The sequence below is a fragment of the Triturus cristatus genome, chromosome 3_2, assembly GCF_964204655.1.
Source record: "Triturus cristatus chromosome 3_2, aTriCri1.1, whole genome shotgun sequence".
NCBI classification, from domain to species: domain Eukaryota; kingdom Metazoa; phylum Chordata; class Amphibia; order Caudata; family Salamandridae; genus Triturus; species Triturus cristatus.
The window spans coordinates 678287094-678312373 of record NC_140584.1 but is presented as its reverse complement, the minus strand read 5'-3'; the positions used below and the strand labels follow the sequence as shown (position 1 = coordinate 678312373).

The 25280-nt window shown below is 45.9% G+C and overlaps 2 protein-coding genes across 8 annotated transcripts in view; one reads left to right on the top strand and one right to left on the bottom strand.

The window, feature by feature from the left end:
- Nucleotides 1-769, bottom strand: part of C3_2H2orf69 (chromosome 3_2 C2orf69 homolog) — a 49510-nt gene extending 48741 nt beyond the window's left edge. Inside the window, exon 1 of the mRNA XM_085648678.1 lies at nucleotides 570-769. Within this exon, the coding sequence (XP_085504804.1) occupies nucleotides 570-695 (126 nt within the window). The 5' untranslated portion in view covers nucleotides 696-769. The remainder of the gene's footprint in view (nucleotides 1-569) is intronic.
- A 163-nt stretch (nucleotides 770-932) lies between these two features.
- The window catches only part of FTCDNL1 (formiminotransferase cyclodeaminase N-terminal like), a 277966-nt gene continuing 253618 nt past the window's right edge, over nucleotides 933-25280 (top strand). The window contains exons 1-2 of one of the 7 annotated variants that reach the window (XM_085648683.1): nucleotides 964-1075; nucleotides 17948-18055. The gene's annotated coding sequence lies outside the window, so the exon portion shown is untranslated. Of the gene's footprint in view, nucleotides 1085-17947; nucleotides 18056-25280 lie in introns of all 7 variants that reach the window. The other 6 variants (XM_085648680.1, XM_085648682.1, XM_085648681.1 and 3 more) reach the window with 6 other exon arrangements.

The window sequence follows — 25280 nt, the reverse complement described above, 5'->3', positions numbered from 1 at the left end:
ATGACACCTCAAGAGGAAGAACAGTGCTTTCAATGCGTAGGGACTGTCCGGTACTTGTTACATGCACTTTTTTACCTATGAAGGAATAGCACCCGTATTTCTCAGCACTAGTTCAATGCTTTTTTATGGGAGATTACCCACACATCTCTGCAGCAAAAAGGTAGTCTTGGACAAAGAGTACCTACGATTGTATATTTCCATTTCGAGCACTGGCAAAAGTTCTCTCGCTTTGGAACACCCAGCTTTGGGTGTTGCAACATTTTACAGCCTTCCCTTCTATCAACCTCACTTCAGGACACCAAGGGTGTAGGTGCTTGCCTGTACACCGATTCACTGGAGGAACTCTTAAACCGCCACACACACAGACGAATTAAAGACATTGGTTACTATAGACAGGTGATACCCCTCCCCTTGCAGGAGCGCAGCCCTGCTCGTCTCTGCAGATAGGGTACATCTTACTCCATGAGCCTCTATCATTCTTTATCCGCGATATCTAAAATCTGCCCTCTGCAGCTACGTCCCTCTTCAAACCTGTGTAGCGTTGCCTACATCACATTACACGAGCTTACCTGCACATCCCCGGGGAAGTAAACCACATGGTGAGGGGTTGTTCCTCGTAGCAGCAGTAACTCGTTGGTCCTGTGGGGGTTAGAGCCCGGCACAGCCGGCAGTCTGATGGCGGGGAGCGTGCTCATGGTTCGGCACTGCAGCACCCACACACCACAGCAGAACACTGCTCGCACTGGGCTTAAACGTAGGGCAAAGGTGCACCATCGGCCAAGAGGCGTGGCTTTACATCGCCACACCAACCGCCGACGGAACGCGCATTTACAAAGGTCCAGCCATAGCGAACACGCGCCAACGACACTTCTCATTACTTCTGTAAGATCGACCCGCATCTGAGCCAATGACACAAAAAATGGACTGTAAGGCCAACCCCCTTTAGACTGAGATTGCTGAAAGAGACGAGGGACACGGGATATAGACGTGTTAGTATCATGGACTCCGGGAAGTTTGTATAGTGTAAGCCACCGTACAGAAAACAATCGGTGGGTAGCTGGTCTGGAACTTGGAGGTACAGTAGGTAGTAAAATAGTTCTTTCATTTATATAGAGAATGTACACATTGCGGGTCGTTTTGCTAAAGACGTTTTTATTTTTATTTATTTATTTAATGTGTTTTTATATAGCGCGGACTTTACCCGAAGGTGTCAGACCGCTTCACAATAGGAACAGTACTGATACATGAGGAGAAAATTACAAGTGAGCATGTTACAAAAGCAAACGTTAAGTTACATGAGGCAATAGTGAAAATTGTGCAAGTGTCAAGAGCAAACAAAATACAAGAGGTAGTAAACGATACGTTACAAAAGGAAAAAGTGACGTGTGCATGTTACAAAAGCGTACAAAGTACAAGTAGAGTTATAATACTGCACTAAATGGCAGACACTCAAAACACAAGAACACACTGGGAAGGCATGTTTGTTCATATCATGGAGCAGCATAAATATTATTTCCAGTACCCCGTTACAATTTCAGCTGAAATCGAATTACGGAGTACTGATACGCCGTGTGGATAGTTGTATTGCATGTTTGTCCTAGGGAAGGCGAGTTTTCATGCAAATGGCCAATTTGTGTTAACAGAAGCGGACACTGGGGTCGGTTGTTTTATAACTTTCCATCCTTTCATTCATTACCACATTTAAGAGAACCTCGAAATGCATGACTTCAGGATGTGTGCCGTACAAAAACTTCTCCTGTGTTTGATTAATGTATTATAGCAACCCCTGTCATCCAAAGGGTTTACATAACTGACTTGCCTAACATGAATTCAGAAACATACATCCCTCCCCCACACCCTAACAATAATGGCAATAGTAAACTAACAGTTTACAAAAAATATTTATTAATGCATTGATATCTGATTTTCTAAGGTGAAATGTTCTGCACGTTAATGAAATACACCTTTTGAATTTTGAAGAGACTTTATCACATATTTGCTGCAATATGTCTTTATAAAGGAAGGTGTTCCTAAAGTTAATCAGTGCAGGACACCAAAGTCACTTAATCTATTTAACTGCATTATCCTTTTAATAAATGCTTGTCCATTTAGTTAACATATATTTAACGTTAGTGCTGTGTTGATTAAACAGCAGCCCAGTGCTACTGTTGTGGTTGAGCAGCACCCTCCAGTGATTCAGTGTGCGCCGCAACAGGACACCTATGGTAACGCAAGCCTAACAATTCGCCCTTCACTGCCTGATTGATTGTACAGGCTCCTGTGTCAAACCTGTTGCCTATGTCCTAGTGTTCTTTCCTTAAGTTGTCTGGGGCCCCACCTGTCAGGATGGAGTTCGAGCTGGCCAACCTAGAAATGTATACGGTGGCGCCGCTGAGGGAGTTCTGTCAGGGGGTGGGGGTGTCCGTCAAACGAGGCGCCAAGAGAGAGGAGCTTCAGAAAGCCTTGAGGGCATGGGTAGTGGCCCACCCAGGAGGGAGAGTGGATGAGGAACAGGAGGAGCCGGATGCTCCAGGAGAGCTAGACCTACTGCACGTAGACACCAGTGAGAATGTGTTGCCAGGGAGACGTTCCAGGGCAGGCAGTAGTGTGTCAGAGAGGAGTGTGTCTGTGGAGGAGTACGAGGACAGGAGGGAGGAGAGGCAATTGAGGCTAGAGCTTGCTAAAATGGAGAAGGAGCGAGAAGAGAAGAGGCTAGCTATGGAAGAGAGGAAGCTTGCGCATGAGCTTAGTCTGAAGGAATTGGAGCTCCGAGCATTGCAGATATGGGCGCAAGGCAACAGGAATGGTGGCAGCGTACCCGCTGAGGCTCCACAAGAGCCTAAGTTTTACCTGGCTAAGGAGGTGGTGGCCAGTTTCAGTGTAGGGGATGACATAGATAAGTGGTTGGCGGCATATGAGGTGTCTTTGGTAGCCCATGGGGTGCCCGAGAGTTAATGGGGGGGTAGCCTGTATAGGTACATACCTACGGTGGAAAGGGACACACTCTTGATTTTAGACAAAGGAGATCAGACAAATTACCCTGTCATGAAGGAGGCGCTACTTAAAAAGTTTGGCCTCGCTCCCAAGAAGTATCTCCAGAGATTTCGCAACAGCCATAAGCTCCCCACACCGAACTGGGTGAATGTTTTTGATTATGCTCGCAAGGCATTAGAGGGTTTGGTGCGTGGCAGCGAAGTGAGTGACTATGAAGGGCTGTACAATCTGTTTTTAAGGGAGCACCTTCTTGATAAGAGTTTTCCAGAGCTGCGCCAACACCTGGTGGACCGCAAGCTGACCGATCCTCGGGGAGCTTGCAGAGGAGGCAGATACCTGGGTCAGCACTCTGGTATCCCACAAGGGATCCGGGGGAGACCCCCCGAAAGGTGGACAGGGTTTTCCCCAGAAGAGAGAGTAGGGAGATAAAAAGGAGTTCTTTAAAGGCCCCCAAAATAGACCGCAAGGGAAAGGGGTAGGTTCACCACCCCAATCTGTATTCCAGAAACCCACTTACCCTGACAAGAGTTAGCAGCCCAGAGCTGTCCGGTGCTTTGAGTGCGGGGAGGTTGGACTCTACAAGAGGGATCCCCAGTGTCGCCAAAGGACCCCAGCCCCCACAGGAGGTAAGAGCCCCGGGGTGGCTAGTGTAGTGCTGGTGGAGGAGTTGTCCCTAGATGAGGGGGGTGAGTGGACAGGCTTGACCCTATTTTCCCTGGGGGATAGAGAGATGGTCCCAGTGACGCAGTTACCCTCGAATACTGCCAAGTACTGGCAGAGGGTCCTGGTTAATGGGGATGAGGTTGAGGCTCTGAGGGACACGGGTGCCACCATGACGATGGTAAGACATTAGCTGGTGTCCCCAGAGCAGGTAATTCCTGAAGTATTCCACCCAGTTGTAATGGCTGACAATAGCCTGGGTCATTACCCCGTGGCCCAAGTTCCCTTTGAGCGGGGAGGAGTCTCAGGCCTGTTGAGAGTAGCGGTGAGCCCTGCCATGCCAGTTGATTGTCTGCTCGGAAACGACTTGGAACATACCGCCTGGAAGGAGGTGGAGTTCAACGCCCACGCTGAGATGCTGGGATTACCAGGGTGGACCTGCGTAGTCACGCGGTCCATGGATGCCCGGCCAGGAACTCAACCTGTGTTGGAGTCTGGAACAATGGTCCAGCCCACTGCTGGACAAGAAGCTGTCTTGGAGGATACACCCTACCCTGCGAGATGGATGGGGAGCCCGGGGAGGTGACCCCGGAGTCCGCGGAGGGGGATGTTGTTCCCCTGGGGGACCTGCCAACCCCTGCAGAGTGGCAGGTGGAAGGAGTGCCTACCCAGGAGGAATTTTGTCGGGCGCAGAGAGAGTGCTCCACGCTTGAAGGCTTGCGGCAGCAGGCCGAAGCCCAAGCAACTGGTAAGGAAACCGGTAATTACCATATTTACTGGGAGGATGGCCTCCTCTACAGTGAGCCTAAGGCTCCGGTGCATGGGTCATCAAGGGCCTTAGTGGTCCCCCAATGCTACCGAGCCTTCCTGCTGGAATTGGCACATGAGATACCGCTGGCGGGACACCTGGGCCAGGATAAGAAATTTGCTCGTTTGGTCCCACACTTTTACTGGCCCAGAATGCGAGTTGCCTCTGACACCTTTTGTAAGACCTGTATGACTTGTCAGGCGAGTGGCAAGACTGGGACTAAGATGAAGGTCCCCTTGGAACCGCTCCCGGTTGTCGGTACCCCTTTTAAGCGGGTAGGCATTGATATTGTCGGGCCAATGGACCCGCCGACTTCTTCGTGACACCGGTTCATCTTGGTGCTGGTGGACCACGCCACCCGGTACCTGGAGGCAATCCCTCTGAGGACCATCACTGCACCTGCGGTGGCGTGGGCCTTGATGGGGATTTTTACCCGAGTGGGATTCCCCAAGGTCGTGGTGTCATATAGGGGCACGAATTTCATGTCGGCCTACATGCAGGCCATGTGGAAGGAGTGCGGAGTGACCTACCGGTTCTCCACTTCTTACCAACCCCAGACTAACGGGCTCGTAGAGCGCTTCAACAAGACCCTGAAGGGGATGATCTGGAGCCTGCCAGAGGACTTGAGACGGAAGTGGGACGTCCTATTACCCTGTCTGCTATTCTCCTACCGTGAGGTGCCGCAGAAGGGGGTCGGTTTCAGCCCCTTTGAGTTGCTTCATGGACACCCCGTTAGGGGCCCCTCAGTCTTGTGAAGGAGGGTGGGAGAAGTCTTCTTAGAAGAATTTTCCCCGTGATGTGGTCAGCTACATGCTGGCATTCCGCAGCCAGATGGCTGAGCTGTGGAAGGAAGCCTCAGACAATCTGGAGGCCAGTCAAGCCGTCATGAAGGAGTGGTACGACCGGAATGCTCGGATGGTGGAGTTGGATGCTGGACAGAAGGTGTGGGTCATGGAGCCCGGAGAGCTTAGCGCCCTCCAGGACCGGTGGACTGGACCATATGAAATTTTGTAGAAAAGAGGCCAGACCACTTACGTAGTAGATCTCAAGACCCCCCGACAACCCCATTGGGTGTTCCACATCAACCGCCTGAAGCCGCACCCTGAGCGATCAGAGCTTGCTGTCCTTATGGTGACGAATGGGAGCGAAGAGGAAGACCGCGAGCCTCTTCTGGACCTTCTGGCGGCCCAAGAGAAGGATGGATCGGTGGAGGGAGTGGTCCTCTCCCCGTCCTTGACCCCTGAGCAACAAAGGGACTGCCGCCAGGTATTGGAGCAGTACTCCTCGTTGTTCTTCCTCCCTCCTGGGATCACGCACCTGTGTACCCATGATGTGGACACCGGGGACAGCCCCCCAGTAAAAAAAGAAGTCTTACCGACTGTCGGACAAAGTCAAGACCAGTATCCAGAGTGAGGTTGCCAAGATGTTGGAGCTGGGGGTGATTGAGCCTTCCAGCAGCCCTTGGGCTAGTCCGGTGGTGTTGGTGCCGAAAGCGTCCCCACCGGGCACCACACCAGAACTTCGGTGCTGTGTGGACTACCGTGGTTTGAACTCTGACCAAGACGGATGCTCACCCGATCCCTCGGGCTGATGAGCTCATTGACCGACTGGGAGCAGCTCGGTACTTGAGTACGATTGACCTGACGTCAGGGTATTGGCAGATTGCTATGGCAGACGGAGCGAAGGAGAAGACTGCATTCTCCACCCCCGAGGGCCACTTCCAATTCCAAAGGATGCCCTTCGGGCTGAAAAATGCTCCGGCCACTTTCCAGCGGTTGGTCTACCAGGTACTTTCTGGCCTAGAGGCCTTCTTGGCTGCCCACCTGGATGACATAGCTGTCTTCAGCAGCAGCTGGGAGGACCATCTGGAGCATCTCCAGGTGGTGCTGCAGGCTCTACAGCGGGTTGACCTAACCATCAAGGCCAGCAAGTGCCAGATTGGACAGGGATCTGTCGTCTACCTGGGACACCTGGTGGGCGGGGGTAAGGTGCAACCCCTCCAGGCCAAAATCGAGACCATCTTGGCCTGGGAGCCCCCCAAAACCCAAACGGAGGTCCGGGCTTTCCTCGGCCTCACGGGTTACTACCGCCGGTGTGTCAAGGGCTATGGAACCATCGTGGCCCCCCCGAATGAACTGACATCCAAGAAGCAACCACGCAAAGTCATTTGGACAGCTGCCTATCAAGAAGCTTTCGACACCCTCAAGCACGCGATGTGCACTGCTCCGGTGCTTAGGACTCCGGACTTTGGGAAAGAATTCATTGTGCAGGCAGACACCTCTGAGCATGGCATTGGAGCTGTTCTCTCTCAACTGAATGAGGAAGGCCAAGACCAGCCAGTGGCCTTTATCTCTCGAAGGCTACTCCCCAGGGAACAGTGGTGGAGTACTATTGAACGCGAAGATTTCGCTGTGGTTTGGGCCCTGAAGAAGCTGAGGCCATACCTCTTTGGCTCTCACTTCCTTAATCAGACCGACCACCAACCCCTTCGCTGGCTCATGCAGATGAGATGCAAAAACCCCAAATTGCTGAAGTGGTCCATTTCCCTCCAGGGTATGGACTTTAGGGTGGAACATCGGCCCGGAGTAGACCACGCCAACGCTGACGGTCTCTCTCGGTTCTTCCGCCTTAGTGATGAGAACTCCCTAGAGGTTGGGTAGCTCTCCCCACTTCCGGCTGGGGGGGATGCGCGTTAGACCTGTCAGCCCTAGGGTGGTCTTACCCCGTTTTTTTCCCTTTGCGCCTCATTTTTTGCCACCGTCTTTTTGTTGGACCTAGGCCTCTGGGCGCCTTACCAGTGCCAAACAGTGGTGAGGTGCAGGTGCTCTCTCCTAATAACATGGCTGCCACAGGCCCCTGCTACTGCGGAGTGGCCATTGAACACACACGCACCAGTAGTCAGGAGCAGGCTGGGACATAGTGCTACTGTATCTTTGCCGTCCCGCCTTGTTGTCCCATAGACAGACATGTAGAAGTTCCTGGAACCTTCCAGCCCAGGGAGGAGTTATGCTTTGCCGCTCTTCAGGAGGGTCACCTGACCTAGGGGTATAAGAGGAAAGGAGGGAAACCTGACTAGTTAGTTGGGGCACCGCTGGACCTGGGGGAACCTCTGCCAGAGTATAGGCGGTTGGGCCTGGGGGGAACCTAAACTACTGAGACTGACTGAGCTTAGGCCCTGCTTTACCCAAGATAGCTGAGGGACTCTGCCAGCCTGCTGACCTTGCCCCGTGAGGGGGAAACCCAGGAGACCAACTCCAGTGTGCTGCAGAGAACCGGTCTACCTCCTGTGCCTGCCAACTCAACTCCCACCCTTCCCCCAAGTAACTGCAACTAGAGTCCTGCTGTCAACTAGCACTGTAAACCTGCGACCCGCCATCCTCTCTAAGCGCTGAGGACCCTGTGAGCGCTGCTGCTACTGGGGGATAACCAGGTAAAGCGCTGTGACGGCCAAGCGCTATATGGATAGAACTGGGCCCCCCGGCGCGCTGTGACTTTCAAGCCTAATACTGAAGGAACTGCCCCTGATTTCGAGCGCTAGTGCAGAGCAGCGCTGTGGACCCAGAACCGGAGCAACAGCACGCGCCCTGTGCCCAAGATCACCCAATCCCCCCCGCGCTGCAGAGCAGAGAAGCGCTGGCGTGGGGGTCTCACCGCCGCTGGCCGGGCATCCGCCTGCAAACGCTTTGACCAGGAGAAGCGCCGCGTCCAAGATCACCGCCGTGGCCCAGGCACCGCGAAGTCAGAAGCGCTGTGTGCCCCAGGCGGCCCAAGGAGAAGATTGCGTATCCTTTGTACCGCTGCGACCCCCAAAGCGAGGGGAGGGTCGCTGCGGGTGCTGTGTAGGCCGCGCTAGGCCTGGGGAGTGCTCGAGAAGCGTTGCGGGGCAACCGGGGTGCCGGCGGCGTCACAGGCCGCGCCCCCGGTGAGCCACGCTCCCATCGGCTCCCGGGCCGTGAAGAGAACCGGTAGACCCGGAGCCCGTCCAGATCTTTGCCGGAGGGGCTGCGCTGCGGGTGGAAGCCCCCAGCCTAGCTCCCCCGCCTTCGAGAGCCCCGCGGACGGTAAAGAAACTCGCCGCCCCCTCCAGGAGAGCGCCCCGAGGGAAGGAGAAGTGGGCTGCCTGGAGAGGGGGCGTCACCCGGAGACTAGGCACAGCACCGCCCGACTTCTGCGGTGCCATCGTCCTCGGCTAAGCTGGTGAGTGCGAGGGGGAACGGGGGCCTACGCCCCGCCGAGGCTCCTTCCACGCCCCCTGCTGTTGTGTCCTGGGGGACCTGCCATGAGCCTCTGCCTGGGGATTGTGAACTGCGGCAGATGTGAATTTAGACTGGATCTGCTAACCGCCTGGCGCATTAGACTGGGCTTCAATTCCTATGTACCCCCCCAGTAGGCCCGGCTGCCTGTTATTAACATGTGGAGGAGGGCTGGGTACTTAAAGGGAGCTCCTGCCGCAGAAGATAAGTTGTAGATGTTGGTACCACACCTGCATAGAATTGAGACCAACCATAAAGTGGTTACCCGGATTTCACAGGTGTTAGGGAATATTCACTTGCCTTGAATCTGCGCATAGGAAGTGTTGCCCTTATTGAAGATGCGCAAAAGTGATGTCGCCTGTATTGATGTTATATAAGGAATCTTGCATTTATTATCCACCTGCCTAGGAGATGTCGCTGATGCTGTATACCTACCCACAAAGTGTTGCATTTCATGACTGTGCATACAGGAAATGTTGCCGATGTTGCTCCCTGAAATGAATTTATGCCTAAGAAGTGTTACCTGCATTGACCTATGGTTGTGAGAACGGGTTTCCCTGTTTTAGGTGGGAGCCAAGCGTTACCTACCTGAACCAAAAGGAGATAAAGAGTCTTGTTTTATAAACCAGCCTGGTGTGGTGTCTCTTCATTGCGTGCGTATTCCTGGGTCAGTGTGAGTGTATGCTGCACCACTTCTTTACACATTGCCTTCCTGCCTCGCGCCAAGCTACCGTGTCGGAATTGGTGACCCCAGTTCCAACAACATGTCTTAATTTTTTTTATTTCTTTAACATTATTATTTCGTTTTTAGGGAGATTATGAAAACTAATTGTTTTAAACAGGAAATTAGAATTGTTCAAGAAAACCCCAATACTCTGACAATATTGTCATCAGTAAACCAATAAATAGTTTTGTGATGTGGGATGTGTGTGTCCAATGTCATATGTGAAACATCACTATTGCCTGCTAAGCCATATATAAATGAGTTTGTTTGTAGAGCGCACATCCTTAACTTAGTTACTCTAAGGTGGTTCTTTCAAAATGGCAACGAAAAAAACACACTGTGAGATAATCAGATTTGCCTTGAATCACACAATTTAGTCAAGTGAGAAAGCTGAGATTTGTGCCACAATTTCTTTGTTATGCAACATACAATTTAGCCTCTAAATAGGTTCTAGCAAAAGAATGTGTAAATTAAAAAATAACTTTTGCACATAGTTTTAAGAGTCCTGGTGCACCCTAGTAGGGAACTTCACTTTGGACATAGACACCCATTTGTGTTTTATTGCATTAGGGGAAATTTGATTCTTATTGCTGCACACAAAATGTGCTGTTGGCTTTGAATTACCGTAACCTGAAGATACTGTTTAAACTCACATGGTGAAATAATAATAATGCTAAAGATGTGAAAGACAAAAACATTGGCATATTAAAGTATTGGAACACCGGTCCTAGCACAGAATTTGGTGAATGTGTTTTGTTAATTTGTAAAGCGCAGCTAATCCCCTGTAAGGGTACCCAGGCACTGAGAAGGGCAGGCCTCAATGGGGAGGGGAAATCATGTTTGTTTCATCTGGAAGCCATGTATTGAGGTTCATTTGGAATTTCATGAGGAAGGTGGAGGCTCTGAGGTGTTTCGGAAGGTCGTTCCAGTTCTTGGTTGTGAGGTATGAGAAGCAGCATCCTCCGCTTCTGGTCTTCTTGATGCAAGGGAGGTGTGCTCTTGCCTGGGATGCAGATCAAAGGTGTCTGGCGGGTTGGTAGAAGTTGAGGTAAGCTGGACTGATATTATGGATAGCTTTGTAGGCATGGGAGAGTAGCTTGAACTCATTTGATCAGGCAAATGCATCATTCACAGTGCACAAGAACTCATAGCTGAAATGTGCTAACCCGTTGCTCTGTGCTGCAATGCACAGAAGCAAAATGCAAATGACAGTTAAACCAGTGGATGAAAAGGGTTCATTCAAAGCCTCTCTATGTCTATAACGTGTGCTTTTCATTGTGAATTTTGTTGCTTACATGAGGCTTGTGAAACTAGGTCAGGCCCAAAAAAGTGCTTAGCACTAGGTGGAAATATCCTTACAAATCAACATGCTAAACCGTGCTGGTGATTTGTTTATTCCTCAGAAATTGGAGCAAGTTCCTCACTGAATGTCAAAGCTGGCGACAATCCTCATTTTAATAATTGTTTCTACCTACGGGCAAGTTATTGCTGATCATGTTTATAGAGTTGGCAATGTTCTTTCTCATACATTACCTGTATGAGGTCCCTTTGCCATATGCTAGAGCCAGGGCGGTGCTATGCCTAAGTATTGGTATGACAATTGAACTTTTTTTTGCATAAAGCAGATCTGATTTCATTTTAACTGTGAACAAACCAATTGCTTGTTCATTAGTTTGAAAAGACAAAATAAATAAAAATATAAAGAGGTAATTGGTTTCTTGTGGCCTGTGCTTCCCCCTGTCTTGTTTTAGGACATCTCAGATTTGAGCATTCTTACTGGACTGTAACAACACTATAGCAGCTTACCATTCAATATTCGGCTGTAGACTTGATTTACACTACTTTGGTCAGGAATATTTCCTGTTTCATTGCCTGAGCCCTTTTCTGCAGAGGGGAACATGAAATGAGCTTCAAAAGAACTCCAGAGTAAGATAATCCTTTTATTAGATATCTGGATTCACTCCACCCGTGACAAGTAGCGTCCTCCTGGTCAGACGTCCGAACGGCAACTGATTAATGCCGCTCGAATGTCCTTCCAGCAGAACGCCATGCCCCGAGCCCCTATTTGAAAGTACACAAAGCATGAACACATATGTCAGGCATCACGCGCCTAACAATCTAACATGGCGCGTGATACCAACTACCCTCACTACAGAACAGCTGTCAGACAAAGTAGTTGCTCCTGGTTTTTCAAGATAAGGGCACTTGTCTTCATTTCTGACTGATTAATTTGTGTTGCATCTGCGCTCTGTGCGGGTCCCTTTTTAGGTATCGCCTGCACAGCCCTCTGCTTGCGAAATCTCTTGTAATGAAAAATTAAATCTTAAAAGGGTATTAGAGCCCGACCATTCCTTAACTTTAGATGCCATTGGAATGCTCCCACATCGCTCTTGTTTCCTTGCTTCTTATTGGACAGAGCCTCTTCCTCCAGCTTACTCCTTGGGATTTGTGTGTGTACTTGCTATGGAGGCTTGACCAAGTACTGCTTCCTGTCTGTGCGTGCGCTACTGCAGAGGTACTTTGTATCTTTTTGAGTAGCACTCCATCAGAGTGCATCGTTTTACAGGCTGTCGTTGCCCACCCATCCCGCCCGCATTAATTGATGCTTGCCTTGTTCCCCCCTACCACCCGTGTCCTGTCGGTGCTTGCCCCCTCTCCTTGTGGTATGCCACATCCACAGATCTCCCACCTCACTGCTTTTCCCTTTGTTGATTGCCTCCCCTGTAGCCATCTCCAACTGTCCTTTGTTGCTTTTTAAAACAGGAGGAGGGTGGGAGCACACTGCCTCACATCCCAGCACTCAATTTGCCCCAATACATCATGGTAAATGCAGTGCATGATAACATTTACTTCAGTAGCAGTCTTTAATTTTTTACCCTTCTTTGTACAGTTTGCGCTATGTAACTCTAGATGCGTGTTTCTGGATTCATTCCTTCATGAGTAGAGAGCAGCAAGTTGTTTTTGGGGAACTGGAAATGCTGCCAAATGTCTTCTCAGGTCTCTGTACCACTCACTGGGTGCGTGCACATCAACACAAGCTTGTAGCACCGTTCTGACAGGTTAAGTGTCCTGGACACAAATCCAATGGTTTGTTGTTTCCCTTTGACCCACAGACTCAAAACTGCTCCAAGACCAGTTAACCTGTCATCAACAGTGATTATGCATTTACACACAGCCCTGAAAGGTTTCAAAGCAGGAGCCTCAACTACAATCCATTTTACCTCACTAAACACCTTTTCCAACTCTTAAGTTCAAACAAACTTCACTTCTTTTCTCAAAAGCATTCTTAAGGGTTTCACCTTCCGAGAGTAAGCCTGGACAATATGAGCATAATACGTGTCAAGACCAAGAAATGACCTAAGACCATCCATATCATTGGGTGCATTAGCTTCCTGTATGGCTTTTATAAGGATATGGTATGGCCTACATATTCCAACTTTTGTACACCAAATTGGCACTTGTTCCATCTAATTGTCATACCAGTTTTCAATACGTTGCGCAACACTTTATCCAAAATGCCATTATGGGTCTGTATGTCTTTCTCAAAAACCAGGATGGCATCCTGATAAGCTTGTAGCCCCTAGATATCACCAAACAATTTATCCATAAGCTTTTGGAACACTCTTGCTGCTGACGGATTCTCAAATGGAATCCTTATACTCAAAGCCCCCCCCCAAAAAAAAGGTGTGACAAATGTGGTGAGTTCCCTTGAAGCTGGCATCAGGGCAATCTGGTGAGATGCAGAACATAAATCTATCTGTGAAAAAAATACCGCTTTCCCTAAATTTGCTAACAAGTCTTGAATCTTGGGTATAGGATGACAATCAATCCTAATATTCTTGTTTAATGTACGTAAGTAGGCACACAAACTCAATTCCCCTGTCTTTTTTTTAGCGACGACTATGGGAAAAACCCATTGGGAGGATTCAGCTGGTTTAATGATACCTTGTGAACACAATTTTTGAAGAGTCTTTTTCAAATCCTCACTTATACTAAGAGGCACACTACGCATTTTAGTATCTGGTTTAAGCTTACTGTGGTGCTTAAAACCTTTAACAAAACCCACTCTCTCCTGAAACACATCCAAAAACTTTCTGCGAATAAGTTCAATGTCTTGGGGTACTGTCTCCAAACTGGTAACTTGTTCATTAAAGCTTGTGTCATTCCACTCTCCTACTCTTATGGGATCTTCAGAACCAGGCACCAGTCGGTACATCTTTCCACCCAATGATGTTCTTTCCTATGACCGTAACATAGACTTTGGTGATTGTGAATCTACCCAAGCACTCCACCTTGGCATGAAAGTAGCCAACCATATCAGTGTTCATTTCACCAACAACCTTAGAATTGATGTGGGTGGGAATTACCTTTACATTGTTACCCTAGCCATCAAAAAAACATAGAAACTCTCACTATAGTTACTTTATTTTTTGTATTTTCATTAGTAGTGAAATATGATATACACCAAAGCTGACTGAATTCAGCATGACGTATATGTACATGTTCTTTCATCGCAACCCGATATGGTACACCAATTGCGGGAGTATGCAGTTACGCAATAGTCTTCACAAGCATCTTGACACATGCGTACATGGTGGTGGTCGCACAAGCAATGTGGATCTTGCTTACACAACCTTATGACATGTCTGCTGTGGTCTGATTTCAGTAGCAGTAGTCACACCGGCCCTTCCGTCCTCTAAAGTCCACTGCTCTCTGCATTCCCATGAGGCCCTGTCCACTCCCATTCCATGTGGGACAGGTCTCCCTTTGTTTCCCCCGTTTTCTTACCTACGAAATATGTATGGTATGGGCCAAAGTGAGTCTTGGGACAACTCTGAGGAGGGAGTAGTTCGCTATATACATCTGACTGTGTGTTGCAGTATACTATATCAGCATGCCAGTCCACAAAAGTGAGAACTGAACCCCTAGCCCACCGCATCGCCACTCTGCGTTTGGCCAACAGCAAACCAATGACTACTAATCTTCTATCCGCTTTATCTACTCCTTTGTCATATCCTAGCAGGGCCAGTAACAGGTCCATCTCTAGGGCTTGTGATGACCCCCAGCTCCCGGAAGTCTGGCTCCCCAAACTCATTTACACTCTGGCAATATCAAGCAACATGTGGAAAACCAGCCTTGCGCTCCTTACAGAGTTGGCATTCCGCTGTGTCACATAACCCATACCTGTAAAGCCTCTGGTGTATAGTATACTCGATTGATTGACATATTTAAAATGTATCAGTCTATGCCGCCCATTCAGCAATGCATCTTTTGCCATTCAATTCATGCCTGTGTCATGCCCGGTCTACGTGACTCTTGTGCAAAGGTGTAAATGTTTGTTACCAGTTTAGCAGGGCTGTCTGATTGTATCAGGGAGGAAAGTGCCGGCGTGGCTGGGGGCTCTTGCATTTCCTCACCTAATAAGTTCCAGACCTACATTGTGGTGTACAAAGAATCAAAAATACTTTGACGCCTTTCCGGGAACGCGAAATAATTTCTGATGGAGCGTATTAGGATCCACTGCGCCTCTTTCAATGAATAAATGTGGCAAGTCATCTGGGCAATTAAGGCAATAAAATACGCGAAAGTGCCCTGCGCTGCTCTGTAATAACTCTAAATCCTGCACATTTAGGCCCCCCATATCGTATGGCAAAGTGAGGATCTCACATTGCGCCCTCGGCTGTTTGCCAACCTAATCATCAGGGATCGCAATGTGGCAAACTACGATCGCGGTAGGAACATTGAGATATTTTTGAACAAGAATAAAAATCTGGGAAGCACTACCATCTTCATGATGGTAGTGCGCCCCATTAACGACAGTGCACCTTGATCCAGCGTTCCACGTCGTCTTCTAAGTGTTGCGTTGCTTTCCCGTAATTGTCCGATAGGACTGTAGTTGGATTGTTGTGAATATGTATACCCAAATACCGGACGTTCTCCGTCATCCAGCGTAGGGGGTATTCCAAGGTGATCGGTGTCATAGCAGGGGTGGGTGAAAAAAGGATGTATTTGTCCCAATTAACGCTGAATACCGAGAGACCCCCGAAACGCACCACTTCCCTGAGTATAGGTGAGAGGGTTCTCTCAGGGTTACGAACATATATTAACGTATCATCTGCATATGCCGAGATGATAATATTGTAATCAGGGAAGCACAGACTCTCACTATAGATATGAGCGAGACTGAGTCTGCCATGACGTGCAAGGGAAAGTCAGCAATTTTGGCTTCCATCACAGGTCCCTTCATAAGTTCAGAATCTGTTATGGAATTACACTCTACTGTTAAGAGTACATTACCCATCTTCTGTAATGCTGACCCCTCGGCAAGTTCTTCACTGTGCACTCTAATGGGTGTTTTATTACTTCTGCACATAACTTGGAAATGACCAACTTTTCTACACAACATGCAGTGTCATCCCAATGGGGGCAACTGGGATTGTTGCCAATGTGAGTCTTTGAGCCACACCTATAACATTGAATGGGAGGTTTTCTTTCTGCCCTCCTACGTACATAATGAGGGTTAGGAGCACACTGCCTCACATCCCAGCACAGTTCGCCCCTTTGCATCCCGATAAATGCAGTACACCGTTCATGCTTACTTTAAAATTCGCTGGAGGTTTTAACCAAATTTGGTGCAGACATTGCTGTATATCTCTAGACATGTGTTTCTGGGTTGAGCCCTTCATCAGTACAGAGCAGCAGTATTAGAGAGCAAAGAAAAATCATCAGGGGTTGCTGGAAATGCTGCCAAGTTCCTCTAAGGTCTTTCAGGGTGTAAACTTGCCCAAAAGGCAAACAAAGTACTTACAGATCAGTCCACCTGCAGAAGTACACTCAGCACAAGGTGCGCAAAATAATCCAAACAGACTCCTCAGATTGGTCCGAGGATCGGCCCAGGAACCAGCTGAATGTCTGTGCTTGCAGAGTGGGTGGGCACAGGGGCTACAGAAATCGTCAATATGATGCAAGTAGTCCTAGTCAACTGTTGAAGATGAAGATAACTTTTATTGTGTCTTTAAACGCCCACTATCACCACCCCCAAGTATGGCCTTCGCCTCCTAACATCCTCACAGCAACTGACACACCAGTCACTGCCAGAACCTTGGGAACAATCTCCATTCTACCTACTCATGACAACGTCACGTCACCTTACCTACTACAGACCACCACAAAATTCCAGCCAACTTTTACTTACCAAACCACCTACCTGTATTGTATTAACATTTTGATTTTACGTTTCAAATGCCACTGCGAATAAACTGGAAAGAAAATGTCAATGCCGATCATTCTGTGAAGTTCAACACGTGATTTTACCAATTACACGAACTGAAATTTTGATATTAATGTACTGTATGCTTACCGTGGGACTTGTTTACTTTAGAGGCACTACCCACACATGCAGACTTTTGGTCAGCTCACTCTGAACTTCACTGCACATTGACTATTAATTGAGCAAACAATATTTTCTATTTAAGTTGCCATGTAGTTTCTGAACGCTGTTATCTCCCTGTGCTGTGATTGCTCGTATGGTGCAAGTTTTTAACCATGGGGTGTATCCACATTTACATTTGAGGACGAGCAGAGGCTCCCCTCTGGAGGAAGATACCATCATGAGCACTTTGTCATGGTGCTCGTAGTGTTCATAGTCTGTGATTCTTTAATGTATGTACATACCAAGCTATTTTGCAAGTGTATTTATTTAGTCGGAATTAGTGAACAGCGATTCTAATAAGACAGGCTTAATTGTAACCAACATTTTTCTTGTGTTTATTTCAAGTTGTGAAAAATAACGTTTACCTTATTGAAAATTCTGCAGGGGTAATCTGTCATGTTTTTCCTTTGGGAGGGTGGTTATGTTCTGTGTTTTTGTCCAGCTTTAAACCTTGAACCATAGACTGTTAAATGGTTATATCTTCATCTGCTAGCATCACTAAGTGACACCAGCTATGGAACTACACTTTTGCACCTGCTCTGAACTACCACTAAGAGCCAGCAAAACATATGTGTAAGTTTACCACAGTGGTTAATTTATAAATAAAAACTAAAAAATAAGTGCCAAGGCTCTCGACAGGCGGCAGCTTGCTCGAAGCCCATTTCTTCTCTTAGCGCCATCTAAAACAGAACCACCTATTAATCATGAAAGTGGGGGGAGGATGTGGCGTAATGGCCAGAGCTGACAACTGCTCGGCTCAACATCCTATGATTCTGGGAAAATCACTCAATCTCCCCATAAATTAATGTGTCCTTAACTAGTGTTCATGAAAAGTGCCGGTGCTGAGCACTGGAAACCACCGGCTCAAATTAAGCACTGGCTTAACATCTCTCAGGCTTGGTTGAGATCTCTATCACACTGTTCATATGGGCTCTTTCTTCTTCATTTATAGGTAGAGCCGGCGACTGAATGTGCTGCATGCCCTCTCACTTGAGAGACACATGGTTTGCAATAAAGGGCTTGGAGCCCGCCCATTACTTACCATTTGTTGGTTTCATTGTTGCTTTTCTTTGCAGACTCCTGTTTAACCAGTGTATTTCAAGAGTCACTTCCTTTCCTTTATGTGGTTCATGGACCAAGCACAGATTGATTCAATTTTAAATAGCACCTGTGCTGTGATAGAGGTACTATTTATTTCCTCATAACCCTTTTTCCCATTGTCTGTTATTACTGCTGCCTCCCCTGACCCTCCTTTGTGTTGCTTTTCCACCCTCCCCTTGTTGCTGCTCCAATCCTCTTCCCCTGCACCTCCCTCATGTTGCTTCTCCCCTCCCACTGTCTGTTGTTGTTGCTCCCTCCCACCTCCCCCCACGTGTTTTGCCCCACTTCATGCTTTTTTAAACAGAAAGCACAGGAGGTTGGGCTGCTGTGCAATATGGCAAAAAAAGTGCTTTGCTGTGGTCAGCACAGGCTGCATCATAGCCCTTTTTAGGATTCGCCTACAGCGCACATGCGCTGTCAGCAAAAGCTATTGTAAATTTTAAAAACAGTGAAAACGGACTTGGAGCCCATCCCATACTTACTGTTAATTACCACTTCTTGGCTCCCACGTCAGTCTAATTTTCCTGCTTTTAATTGGTGAGGGCCTCCTGCTGCTTCCACTTTCTCTTCAATTCTTCCATTGAGTTTAGACTAAGTACAATTTCCTGTGTCTGCCGCCACTGTCTTTCCACTGGCTGCCACTCACAGAACTACTTTTTCTTATTTTTAATCCGCACTCCTTAAGAGTGCATGTTTGCAGGTCCGCACTACCCCAGCCAATCCGTACATCTTCCGTTTTGTTTGTCCTGTTACTCCCCCCTCCACCCCCGCCACTTCATTGGTGCCATGACCTGTACAGTTTCAAGCATTCAAAGGCGATTCAAAGGCATAACAGAAAATGTTTAAATGCCAGGCTGTGCTTGATTGGATTAATAATAGGTTGCATTTGCAGAAATAGGCGTAGTGTACTGAAGTTTTTGGAAAAAGTGGGAGAGTTTCTTGTGACTGCCAATGGTCCAATAAAGGACAAATCAAAAGAAATTAAACATAAGAAAAAGAGTGATTGTAATTAAGAGGCTGAATTGATAGATGGATTGTTGGCTGTCACCACTCCTACACCTTGTAAACCGGTTGGCTGGAGTTGGGTGCAGAGATTGAAATTTCAGTATTGGAATTTTTTCCAAAGAGAGGGACAACAGTTGGTCAGGATGATGATACAATAAGTAAATGTAACTATTGATTCAAAAGTCGATTAAAACAAGGATCTGAAATTACGATTTGATGAATTCGTGCATTTAAAATTAGAAGCAGGAAAGCATGCTTGTTGTGCACATGAGATAGTGGCGAATGAGATGGGATTAGATTTGTAAAAAGAAAGAATCTGTAAGCCATAAATGATTGAACAAACAGAAAATATGAGACATATAAACAGTGGGGAAGGAATTTTAGAAGAATTGTGGAAATAATTAGACATGGGGAGAATGTTGAAATGTACAGGCTTGAATGGATTTCAAAGTCCTTTTAAGAATGAAAGAAGTAGAGTTATGAGTGACTCTGAGTTAGCACTGTGGAAGGAGAGTTTCGATTGAGGGAAATGCCTAGAGGAGCGTATGTTCAGGTAACATGGAGGAGACGGGATTTATGACCTTTTACGAACAATTTTCCAAAGTGTAGAGAAGAACCTGACAAATGGAATATGGAAGTAGAAAGAATTGTAACTGTGTCAAAGGAGTTGCGGGAAGAATTTGATACATTGTTTTCAATCATCCCGAACAATTTGTGAATTGAAAGTAAGGTGGTAGGGAAGTGGCTAGATGAAGAACCACGTAGAAGTCCAACTAGTTACAAGCCTTCACAGAAAGGTTCCAGATAAACAAGTAGATTGTCTGATAATTATGAGAGCGACACAAAATGTAGATGAGTCAGTTCTTGTATATCATGTGAGATTGATGCAGATTTACAGGCAGTACAGTGGAATAGAAGATCAAATTAAGAAAGGTATACCAGGTTTGGTGTCGAATTCAGTCTTGGGTTGCATCTGTAGTTGAGTCCGTCGCCTCAGCAGAGTGTGATGTGCTAGCAAGCAAAGTCACTTGATAAAAATTTGACTTATGCAAAATATTGTAGTGATTATTGTGATTCTAAAAAGAAGTTGACAAGGGAAAAGTTGATGGTGGCAAAGACTGAATGTTTTCAGCAAGGAAGGCAAGTATTGGTACCTCAAGGAGGTGGTGTCCCGCTTCAAAGTCCTCCAGGTGGTGGAGGAAGTTCTCAAAGTAGAGGTTGGGATTTTAATAACCATGCTGACAATGGCATGGTGAGATTTGGTACTTATCAGATATGTGGCAAGGAAAGACATTGGAAGAGAAATTGTAGATTTAATGTAAAGCTATATGCTAATGAATTTAAAATTATGCCTCAAAATCAAATTCTACAGAACAAAATATGATTCCATTGGCACAGAATGGGATGCGTAAGTCAGTTGACCCAACCCTACCTGCACAATACAATGCAGTTCTACAGAACAATGACTACAGCTCCACCTGTTCCTCTACAGATGTAGAAAAATATAATAGATTTTCCGAAAAATTTCCAATTTCCGAAAAATGCAGTTCAACCTCAAATGAGACAGTCAGTGATTAGTGATTCATATCCCCAGTTTACAGTTACCCTCGAAGTTCTGCAAGGCCTGAGTCAGCCACAATAATTGTGCCTGAGAAGGGAGGAGGACTGTATACCTGGTGCAATCTTAGACCAGAGTGACCCAGTTGTAGAACAGAGAAGTTAATGGCCATACTGTATCATTTGTGGTTGTTACTGGTTCTACATGATCCACAGTTAGACCAGTGAAAGTTCCTTAGCTACAGCTCTCAGGAAAGCTATTCCAAGTAGAAGGCATTTCAGATAAACAAGCAGTTAACAAGTTATCAGCAAATGTTTTAGTTAAAATAGGTTCAGGCAAAAATGAACATGAATTAGTGATTAGTATGGCACATGCATCAAGCATACGTTTTGCGATTCTAAAATAGCGATTTTTACCGAATCGCTAATTTGGAATTGCAAAAAGCTATGCATGTAGAAATCGCAAAATAATTTGCGATTCATTAACATTAGCTAATAGCGATTTGGAAATTGCAAATCGCTATTAGCGAACGGGACTACATTCATTCCGATGGGCCTACAGGCCCATCGGAATGAATGGTAATGCATTCGCAAACTGCGATTTACTAAATTGGTAATCACAAATTGCGAATGCAAATCCAAGGGTGCCCGGGGTCCTAAGGCCCCCCTGAAGCACCCCCCAAAAAAAGGTAAGTGTGCACATGTAAAGCACACATGGCACTTTGAAAAATGCAGTTTTGTGCATTTTTTAAAGCATGCACAAATTACCATCAACTTGAAGTTGATGGTAATTAGCGTTTCCTAAATGCACAGTTCGCATTTAGGAAAGGCTACATGCATCGCCATTAGCGAATCGCAAATTGCGATTCCCTAAATGCATTCGCAATTTAGGTAATCACAAATAATTGTGATTACATGAATTGCGAATGTCAAGCCTTTGATCCATTAGAAATGGCCTTTTTCCGTTTGCAAATGGGCCGATTCTGTGAATTGGCCCGTTTGCGAACAGAAAATGGCTTGATGCATGTGCCCCAGTGTAACCAGTCCAGTAACTTTCTTGAGTCGTCACCTATTATGTAAATTGAATTGTGTAATTTATAGTGCACAGAGCGTTTACATAACATACACAAAATATACTGATTTTTACTTCAAGCTGAAATTACAAGAAGTAAAAAATGTTATATTCCCAGAAATGTTATATTCCCAGTTCTTACAGATAAGGAATTACCTCCAGATTTAAGACATGCAGTAAAAAGGAGGTTCGGGATTTTACTGGAAAAGATGTTGGGCTAAAGAGTAAGTGCTAAACCCATATAGATTACCATGAAACCAGTAGTAGTGGATGCACTTATTTCTCAATATAGACTTTCTTGTGAAGTTGAAGAAAGAATGCACCTGTGATAGAAAAGATGGTAGTAGAACAAGGCACTTTAAAAGGCGTTTTTGGGCGTCCGTGCAATTCACAGATAATGGGTTTGAAAAAAAATTAATTGCAAATGGAGAATAGTTGAAGATTTGAGAAAAATCATAGAGATAGTAGTCCCATGTTGTCATGTGCTACCGAATTCAGCAGTAATTTGTTTCAGATTTGAAAAGGTGCAGAGTGGTTCACAGTGATTTGTGTTCCAAATTTTTCTCCATTCTTCTACATGAGGATAGCTACTATCATTTTGTGTTCAGATTTAAAAATAAGATATTCGCTTGGAAAAGAATCCCACAAGGGTATTGTTGGACCTGGCCCTTTCTGCAGGGTTATCCCCAAATTCTCTGCCTTCCTCCTGTATTTTGTCTGACCTGTTTTTGTTGACTTTCGGACTCTGGGCACTTTACCACTGCTAAAGTGCATGTGCTCTCTCCTTTAAACATGGTATGATTGGCTTCACCTGTTTGGCATATTTAATTTACCTGTTAGTCCCTTGTACAGAGGTACCTCATATACCCAGGGCCTTTAAATTAAAGGCTATAAGTGTGCCGGCAGCGCTGCTTGCGACACCCACAGAAGTAAGTAGCCTTTCAAAACTGTCTCAGGCCTCTGCCATTGAAGGGCCTGTGTGCGTAATTTACTGCCACATTGACTTGGAAGTTAAAGTTACTTGCCAACCCTGAAACACCCCTTTTATTACATATAGGTCACCCTCAAGGTAGTCCCTAGGTAGCCCCATGGGCTGGTTGCTGTGTAGGTAAAAGGTAGGAGACATGCCTTTATTGTGTGGCATATCCTGGTAGTGACAAACACCTTATTTTGTTTTTCGCCACAGTGAGTGTTGCTCATAGCTTTGCATTGGGAATTCCCTGATATGTCTGTAAGTGGTAATTTCTGATCTGAAAGAAGTAGCGTGGCCCTGTTTGGTATGTTTGGAATAGTGGTGATAAATCCTGCTCATTGGTGTTCATGGATTTTTCATTACTATGGTAGAAATTCCACTTTTAGAAAGTGAAAAAAAAAGTGAAATGGTGAGTGCACTCCTTCTCTTCTGTGATAATTACATTGTTGCTGTAACTGCAGGTAGATGCGTGCATGACAGCGCCGTGGCCGTCCCTTTTCACAGCTTCTCAAAAGATACTTCCAAGAGGGAAACACTAGGTTTTGTCCCCTGCTGCTGCACTGCTGAAATGAGGAGACTTTCCTCTGAAGTGAACCGTATTCCTCTCAGTGATCCATAGTACTCCATAGTAATCCAATAAAGTAATCCATGTACTCCCAACTTATTGAATCACTCTAGAGACAGCCTGATGGTGCTAGAATGTTTATTGCGCATTTTCAAATATCATATGTCGCCAAATAAGCTTAAACATAGATACGTGCTTTTAACATTCCTTCGAGCCAGCACAGTAAAAACCCAATGCATTTCGAACTCTCATGAGTTCTTCCTCAGGGGTACTGTAATAAATCAAAAAAGACTGTATAAACAATGAGTCCAGAGCACATAGCATATACTGACTATAAATGTTAACATTAACGAAAACCTCTTCTAATCTTTACCCATAACCCACCCTCTGTTAAACGCCCAGTAAACTCTAGCGTTAAATTAATCAAAGTGATCTGGAGTCCTCTCCTAATGTTAAAAGCACGTATCCATGTTTAAGCTTATTTGGCGACATATGATATTTGAAAATGCGCAATAAACATTCTAGCACTATCAGGCTGTCTCTAGAGTGATTCAATAAGTTGGGAGTACATGGATTACTTTATTGGATTACTATGGAGTACTATGGATCACAAAACCTAGTGTTTCCCTCTTGGAAGTATCTTTTGAGAAGCTGTGAAAAGGGATGGTCACGGCGCTGTCATGCACGCATCTACCTGCAGTTACAGCAAAAATGTAATTATCACAGAAGAGAAGGAGTGCACTCACCATTTCACTTTTTTGCTTCGCAATTTCCGTCTCAAACGTGAGTTGCACCCCACAGGTTTATTTAATGTTGAAAAAATTGGGCCATCAAAAGATAATCATCTCGGAGACAGCATCACATTTTATGAACTCGAGCGGTTTGTTGACAACAGGATTAACTTTGGACTGTATATATGACATGACTGAAGAGGAGATTTATTAGAGATAAACACAGCTCTGTCAAAAAAATTATGTTATCATTTATTTATTGTATAAGGTTGCCTATGCAGCAAGTATTTGTAACATTGTTTTAGATTCATTTATTCATTGCTGATTATGAAAAGTTGGAAAGCAGTTATTTTCAGTTTGGCTTATAGCTTTTGAGCACCGTAGCAGTGTTTGATGGGAATGTGAGTTTTTGCACGATCCAGCACTGAGAATGGAGGAGGTCACGGGGTTATGGGTTTAATCAAGGGTTCATTTGGCACACATGTGCGAGTAGGATTTAAAGAAGATTCTGGTGGGCGGAAGGTTGATTCTTTCTTTTTTTGTTGCACACGCAATAAGACACGTATATTTCGAGCTACCGGCTTCAGTAGCGAGGTAAAGAGGTCATCGCTGTATTTTTACAGATGTCAGAACAGCATGGGGAAAGGGGAGAGCATTTTTACGATATCGTGCCTTTGTTTTATAGTTACGATCACTTGGGAATTAAGTAGAATGGATTATAGTAAAATAATTTTTGTTTTTAGGATGTTTATAGGAATAAGGGGTTAGGAGAGGACTCCAGATCACTTTGATTAATTTAACGCTAGAGTTTATTGGGCGTTTAACAGAGGGTGGGTTATGGGTAAAGATTTGGAGAGGTTTTCGTTAATGTTAACATTTATAGTCAGTATATGCTTTGTGCTCTGGACTCATTGTTTATACAGTCTTTTTTGATTTATTACAGTACCCCTGAGGAAGAACTCATGAGAGTTCGAAATGCATTGGGCTTTTACTGTGCTGGCTCGAAGGAATGTTAAAAGCACGTATCTATGTTTAAGCTTATTTGGCGACATATGATATTTGAAAATGTGCAATAAACATTCTAGCACTATCAGGCTGTCTCTAGAGTGATTCAATAAGTTGGGAGTACATGGATTACTTTATTGGATTACTATGGCGTACTATGGATCACTGAGAGGAATACGGTTCACTTCAGAGGAAAGTCTCCTCATTTCAGCAGTGCAGCAGCAGGGGACAAAACCTAGTGTTTCCCTCTTGGAAGTAACTTTTAGAAAGTGGGCATTTCTATGTGCTTATGACTCTATGTGCTTTGCAGCCTGACTCCAATCCATGTCTCAGGCCAAGTGACAGCTACGCTTTGTGCATACTTTCCAGACAGCCATCACACAGGGAGGGTTGGGTGAAA